Source organism: Camponotus vicinus, unplaced genomic scaffold (genome assembly GCF_025532165.1).
Source record: "Camponotus vicinus isolate PSW18456_S1 unplaced genomic scaffold, iyCamVici1.0 SCAF_1, whole genome shotgun sequence".
NCBI classification, from domain to species: Eukaryota; Metazoa; Arthropoda; class Insecta; order Hymenoptera; family Formicidae; genus Camponotus; species Camponotus vicinus.
In genome coordinates, this window is record NW_028141945.1 from 24,881,455 (window position 1) to 24,889,627 (window position 8,173).

The 8,173-nt window shown below is 35.6% G+C and overlaps 1 protein-coding gene across 1 annotated transcript; it reads left to right on the forward strand.

The window, feature by feature from the left end:
* The first annotated feature begins 671 nt into the window (after nucleotides 1-671).
* Nucleotides 672-4,641, forward strand: LOC145961392 (uncharacterized). Its single transcript, XM_083081570.1, has 8 exons — nucleotides 672-842; nucleotides 970-1,022; nucleotides 1,152-1,533; nucleotides 1,897-2,088; nucleotides 2,140-2,949; nucleotides 3,057-3,340; nucleotides 3,395-3,743; nucleotides 4,162-4,641. Exons 1-8 carry the CDS (start codon nucleotides 672-674, stop codon nucleotides 4,639-4,641), a joined length of 2,721 nt encoding a protein of 906 aa, XP_082937696.1.
* Nucleotides 4,642-8,173: the final 3,532 nt, after the last annotated feature.

Below are 8,173 nucleotides of genomic sequence, written 5' to 3' on the forward strand. Positions count from 1 at the left end.
CAGTGATGTCAGAAAGAGGATGCCAGCTCACATGCACACAGAGAACCTGTGTGTGAGCAGCATCCTCTCTTTCGCACCACTGCCAAGGGAAAAAATATACTTTAGATCTTACGTTAATACAAGTCCTTTATATACATTTCATGATAAATATTGAATACGAGAAAAATTAAGAGTGGTGTCGCCGCGTAGCGGCAAATGAAGAAACATGTCGCGCACACGAAAATCGAGTTGCGGCGTAGAAGTCGCAAATTAAGAATATATTCTTATTCATTAAGAATATATTCTTATTTATTAAGAATATTTATTAAGAGGACTTATAAAGTATACATTTCAAGAATACAATTTTTTCGGTGTATGCTGCATGAGATATTATAATATTATGTGATGATATTTTTAGATATAAATAGGCCTAAAATTTAAAAAATTAAATATTTATAATAGTTATAAGTAGAAATAAATTTTTAAAAGCACACACATACGAAGATATTAAAATTATATTTTTGCATAATATAGATGATACTTCGAACACTCCCGGAATATTAGCTACAAAATATTACCTACCATTGATAGCGATAAATTTTATAATGCATATTATTACATAATTAAATCCAAATTTTATAATAGTATATCGACAACGCAGAAATAATAATAAGCAACTTTTGTCTTCAACAATGGTCGACATGGAATTAGCGATTCTACATGAAGTACCTTGCCGAAATACTGAATTCAATATGATTTACAGTCCTATGTTACATTATAATTCAGATGAATATGCGATACCTAAAATCGAACGTAATCAAATCACATTAATAAAACTTCTTGGTAGCGGCTCATTCGGAATGGTAAGAATTAATGTTTTCAAGCAGTATCAAATTAATTTCTAAATTAACAGAACAAATGTGAGTTTTCTAATAAAGATATAAATTATATGAATTTTTATAAACTCTGCCTGCGAGGTTGCTGTGACAGCGGCTGCGCTGCCGGTCCCAAGCCCGGATTAAAGAGGAGGGTTCGTGGGTGAGGTTAGCAGCCTGCCCGTAAAAAAACATCGCTCCTAGCACCGACAGAAATGCCTCGGATAGAATTGGAAACAACTATGACGACCTGGCAAGAAGAAGGAACAAACGAGTACGAAATGCGAAAACACTTAGAATAGGATGTTGGAACGTCACGTTCTTTAACAACAAAGATCAAGAAATAATTGACGAAGCAAGGAACCATCGTCTCGACGTGTGTGCACTCTCAGAAACAAAGAAAAAGGGTAAAGAATGCGTGAGATACGGCGACTACCTGCTTGTGTATAGTGGCAAGGAAAAAAATGAAAGAGCGACATCGGGCGTGGGTATCTTAATAGCCCAGAAATATGAAAGCAACATTGCGCAGATAGAGTACATCAGTGAAAGATTAATCCAAGTAACACTGGGATTCCGAGGAGTAGACAAACTCAGAACGCACATCATAAGCGCATACACCCCTGATATTAATAAACCCAAAGAGGAGAGGGACAACTTCTATCTTAGTCTCCAAAACCTGGTGAAATGAATGCTAAAACAAGAGGAGATCATCCTTTTGGGGGACTTCAACGCAAGGATCGGGAACGACGTAATACCAGGAGTGAAAAACCGGTTTAATGAGGAAGCCCACAATGAAAATGGGCAGACGCTGGTCGATTTTTGCACGCATAATGAATTTCGCATTATTAATACCTTTTTACCCCACAAGGAACAATAAAAGTACACTTTCGAGAACACAAGAGGTCAGAAATTTATAATTAACCATGTGATAATAAACAAAAATATTCATCCATCTAAAATACTCGATGTGCGAGTGCTTACATCTGCAAACACCGGAACTGATCATAATCTGATATTAACAAAGATGCGATGCGCTATGCAGATCTCTAAAGGGAAAAAGTGTGAAAAAATAGAGAAACTAAACATGGAATCCCTAGAGGACCCTACCACACAGTACCTCTATCAACGGAGATTACAGGAAAAAATACAAGACAACCCAATTCGAGGAGAGGATGACGTGGAGTCTGCATGGAAGAAACTATCATCAAGCATGGTCAACGCTGTTCGGGAGGCTGTGGGGAAACGCACAATCAATGTGAATGGTAGAAAGAGCTCAAAACCCTAGTTTACCCCAGAAATTAAGATCCTGGCAGCTGAAAAGAGAAACATCTACCTAAAATACCGAAGCAAAACAGTCACATTTGAACAATACAGAACGGTCAGAAATAGAGTGGACGCAGAGATCAGTAGGATAAAAAGAGAATATTGGGAACAATCTAACGATATGAAGCGGGATCTATACGGGGGACAGAGGAAGGTGTGGAATATGCTGAGAAATCGTAGGAAGCCAATCAACGATTACATCCAAATCTCCAAAATTACAAAGAAAGAGTGGGAGACATACTTCAAAAAACTATACACAAATACAAACGACAAGGATGAGGGAAACCAAACAGCCGAACGGACTGAAGAAGGAGAATGGCTCGTCACCAGGGAAATGTTAACGAAAACAGTAACAAAGCTCAAGAACCGCAAGTCTCCAGGAGTGGATAATATAACAAACGAAATGATCAAATACGGGGGCAGTGCCTTGATGGACGAACTGTTAAGATTTTACAACATGATTCTCACACAAAAACAAGTGCCTGAACAATGGAGGGAGAGCATCACTATACCAATTTTTAAAAGAGGCGAAAAAATGGATCCCAGAAACTACCGAGGAATTAGCCTGTTGAGCACTGTATCGAAGTTATTGACTAAGGTGCTTGCGGAGGAAGTGGCGACCACCGGAATAAGGGAGGAACAACAAGGATTCAGACCCAACAGATCCGCCGTGGATGCAATATTCATCCTACGACAGCTCGCAGAGAAGGCCATTGAATTCAATAAACCAGCCTTCATGTACTTTGTGGATCTGACGCAAGCATTCGATAGAGTAAGGTTAAGAGATGTAATAGCATTGCTAAAGAAGCGGCACATTGACCCTAACATCATAGCAACCATAGAGGAATTAAACACGAACAACCAGACATATATATTAAGGTAGGGAATGAATTGACGGAACGAATACCAACTAACACCGGTGTGAGGCAAGGGGATAGTCTCAGCCCGATACTCTTTAATCTAATCATGGATGAGGTAATAGGTGATGTCACGGCCTCGGATAATGGATACAGAATAGGAAACCAGCAAATCAAGATAGTCTGCTATGCAGACGACGCGGTGCTGATATCGGAAAACGAAGACGGGCTACAAAGACTGTTACATAGTTTTCAACTGTCAGCAAGAAAATGGAATATGATCGTCTCGGTTCCAAAAACACAATCGTTAGTTATAGCCAAGGAGCTCATAAGATGTAAGCTTGCCATCTATGACTAAAGCATCGAGCAGGTGATAAGTTTTAGATACCTCGAAGTCAACATCATAAGCGGTAGGAACCTCAGTGAAGAAGTCAAGAGCCAGGCATCCAAAGCGGCTCTGATATCTGGATACTTCAGGGACATCGTCTGGAGGAATAAGAATATGGGTATTAGAAGCAAGGTCAGAATATGCAAGACTTGTGTAAGACCCGTTATGAGATACGTGGTGGAAACGAGGGCAGATACTACCCGCACAAAACACCTCCTCAGAACAACGGAGATGCATACCCTGCGACAAATCACGGGAAATATACTGCTCGATCAGAAAAGGAACGAGGAGATAAGAGAGAGGTGCGGGGTGCGGGATATAGTGAGATGGTCACGAAACAGAAGGGGGGAGTGGAGAGATCACGTAGATCGCATGGAGGAGAACCGTTTGGCCAAAATCGTGCGGACTATGAATCCTAACACCAGAAGACTGCCAGGAAGACCTCCCAAAAGATGGCGGGAGAGCTGGACCTCGATCTCCCAGGAACATAACATAAGGCATATATGTCGAAGGAAACAGGACCTAGGAAGAAAGAAGAAGAAGAAGAAGAAGAATTTTTATAATAGATTATAAGGTATATGAAATTCAGAGATGAGACAGCATACACACACTTTATTATGTCGTCTTTATAATTTTTCGTTGAATTATTTAATATGAAGTAAAATCTAATATTATTTGACATTACACTATACATTTTCTAATGAAGTACGAACGTAAATTTGTGTGAAATATTTTGTAGGTGTTTCAAGGAAATGTGAAGAACTTAGAAAGATCGGGCACAGAGATATCCGTTGCAATAAAAATGCTTCGAAAAGATCTTTCTTCCCATGAGAAAAAGAAATTTTTAAAAGAAGTCAGGCTTATGAATCATTTTCGACATAAACATATATTAAGATTATTGGCCGTTTGTTTAGATGGGGATTCTCCGATACTAGTATTGGAATTGATGGAAACTGGTGATCTGTTAAAATATTTGAGAGATTGTCGAAATTTGCAAGCGTCAGATTCGCATACTCTGCGTTTGCAAGATTTGCTCGGCATGTGTGAAGATGTTGCACAAGGCTGTTGCTACGTGGAAGAGTTGCGTTTCGTACATAGAGATCTAGCGTGTCGAAATTGCTTAGTATCCGCGAGAAATCGCGAGAATCGTGTCATCAAAATTGGAGATTTTGGACCAGCTAGGGGACTATTTACAAGGATGATTATTATCGCATGGTAAATACAATTATAATTATAATTATTTAAAAAATTAATTATTAATAAAATCAATTCTTTTGGGAATGCTTTCCATTTTTTTTATCATAATATGCATTTTTTCTTTGAATAATAGTGAATATAATAAATAAATTGTTATTATTTGTATAAAGCAAAATATAAATGTTTTTCATTTTGCACATATTGAAAATGAACAATTTGAAAATGAACAACTTCAATCAGAAAATTAGATTTTTGTTTAAATCATGTTTTAAAAAGGAGAAGATTTGCTTCCTGTTCGTTGGATGAACCGGAATCTTTGGGAATGGGAATATTTACTTCTCAAAGCGATGTTTGGTCATTTGGGATATTAATGTGGGAAATTCGTTGGAACATCGTTGGATGAGCAACCTTATATTGCCAAGACTGATGAAGAAGTGATAAATTATATACGTGCTGATGGCAGGTTGCCGATGCCTCTTAATTGTCCATCAACGTTATACCAGTTGATGATGCATTGCTGGAGTATAGCGGATGCTAGATCAAATTTCAAACTTTGTCTGAAAAATATTATAGAATTATGAAAAATCATAGAAGGTGCCTTACTGAGTCCAGTCGATATTATTTAGCCGATATTATAATTAAATTAATGTTTATTTTCCAAATGATCCAATAAATCTTACTGTAGGAAAAATATTTCTGGATAATTGATTCTGTCTGTTCTGAATTTAAATTTTGTTAGAAAATCATTTTAAAAGATAAAGAAATAATATAAGGTAAGATTATAATATATAAGATTAATAATATAAGATTACAAGAAGAAATAATATGATAAATTTTAAATCTATATTTAACATCTGTACATCATATAAAATTTGTATAAAAACTTTTTTTAAAGTTTATATTTTTAATTTGAATAAGATTATAAGAAAACATAATTGAATTTTCTTAGCTATATATATATTTTTTAATATTATATTTGCTGAAATCATGTTACATACTAGAAAAGAGAAAGTCTGCTTCATATTAAAATATTTATGGAACATTTAATTATATATTTGGAGATTTATAACCTTATATTTATTCCAATTTTTCCAATTAATTTTGTTTAAATGGCTTGATAATTGTTTCAAAAAGTTAAAAATTAAAAAATTAAAAATTAGAAGGAAAAATGGAAAAGTTAAAAATCTCTCTTATACCTAAGATCGACGCGATAGAGATAATAATTTTAAATTTACAACTATCATTCACTTGCAACTTTTCTTCACTTTCTTTTTAGATTTTTCGTTTGTACATAATTATAAAAAATTTTTCTGTTTGTAGAGATGTTTTGAAAGATAATATTTATAAGAATATTATATTATATATCTTAAAATATTTTAATCTAATATAGTAGAATATATTTTAATCTGTAATATTCTAATTAAATATATAATTAAATCTATTTAAATATTTTGCAGAACAGTGTCATTCTTTTTAATAATAATATATAATTCTTTTAATAATAACTTATCTCTATTACCTTTGTAATTTGTTCGTAGCAACCTTTAATCCATAGATGATTTTACAATGTCCATTCAATATCTTCATCAGATAAATGCAACAGGAAACGGGATATCGTATTAAATTTCCATTTATAATTTATACATTTATTATATTCTAGTTTACGATTGAAATATATTATCATGCTGTGTGTTATCTAAAAAAACATAAACCAAATTTCAATTGCAGACAAGAAAATAAAAATAACGTTTGTTACTTTCATTCAATGATTATAAAATGTATTAGTTTATTAACTTAATATGTTATTAAGACTTATAATTAAGTGTTATTTGTTGATATAAAATGTAATATAAAATATTACTTGGAATTGCCAATAATTGTCATCAAATTTATACGGTGAATGATATTTGTGATATCTTCTTGTGAAAATATTTAACGGATAATTTAGCAGGTGCGATACCTTTCTTATATAAAAGTACTCTGCATTATCCCAGTCTTTGTATTACTGAAAATAATAAAAAGATATCCATTATATATATACAGGCATACATAATTATTTAGATATTTTATTGATTTTCGAACGTTTTGTATATTCTATTACAGTTTTTGTTACAATAATAATTACAATATTAATTAATTTTTTCATGATTTAATGATCACTCGGTTGGAAGCAGGTTGAAAGCGTCATCACATTTTTTAACGCATCTTTTCGAAACGTTGCGCGATTTTCGAAACCGAGATCTATTATGTTACAGTTTTTCTATTAATTATCAATGCTAATTAAAACACTGTTAATGATTGAAACTTATAAAATGAAAGAATGCAACACACTTGGACTGTTCAAAAATCAATAATTAAGTATCTAAATAATTATATCATTGTGAAACGTTTTGTAAAATATTAAGATATTTACATAAAAATATGAATTAATAGTCTGAACAATAGTCTTTCATTTTACAAAGAGTTTCAATCATTAGCAGCACACATTAAATAATTTTCTTATGATTTTATTTAATTTTTTTATTATCGCTCGGAGGCGGAGGCTGAAAACGCATAGTAAAACGAATCGAATAACAAAATCAAATAATTAACGTAACGGAAAGCCTTTTGTTTTTTTATGGAATTAATAAAATAATGCATTCATACACACTCTCTCTAAAAATGAATCAGTATTATTATTATTATTAACTTTATTGCGTCCCCTTAGGGCTTGAAAGGCGTTTTTATAAGGAACGTACCCAAACCTTTACAACTATTTTACATAACCTCTTATCCTAACTTAACCTAACTTATATCTACTTAACCTAGTGGTGTGGTTGTGGGCTTCTGCCTCTGCATCCGCCCACACCCACACCCGCCGCGCGCACACACACCTTCTCCGCAAAAGGGACTTCCGTTTCCTCTTGCCTCCAAATTTCCATTTAAACCGCATCTACCTCCCTTCTCCTCGGCATGCCACTTACTCTCTCTCATTCTCTCCTCATTCACACCTCCCTTCTCCCACCATCCCTGGTCTTCCACATATCCCTTCCCATTTCTACCCCTCTCAACCTCCCTCATCCACATTCCCCCTCTCCCCCCTCCGCAAACACCCAACCCCTCGCCTCCTGCCAACTCCCCTCTCCTTCTCCCCAATCCCTACAACGCTCCCATGTATGCTCCCACGTCTCCTCCTCTCTCTCGCACAGCCTACATATTCTTTTCTCCGCCTCCTCCCAGTACTTGCCTTCTCTCATTTCGTTCCCCAACCTGAATCTCGCTATCCTGCTCCATCTGCTTTCCCCACCCTTTCTTTAGGTACTCCGGTATCCCCTCCCCTTTTACCTCCTTGTATCATTTGTTGTACCTCGACTCCCTTATTCTCTCCCATCTTTCTGCCCTTTGCACCTCTCTTTCCCACCTTGCCATCTCCTCCAGCCGCGTTTCCTCTTCCCCTCCCCCACTCCCTCCACCCACATCCCCCTATCATTCAGAAACTTCCTCCTGCCTTCCTCCCAACTCGAGCTCCCCCCCCTCTTCCCCGCCCTCTCCTTAACTTCCCCCCAGCACAACCT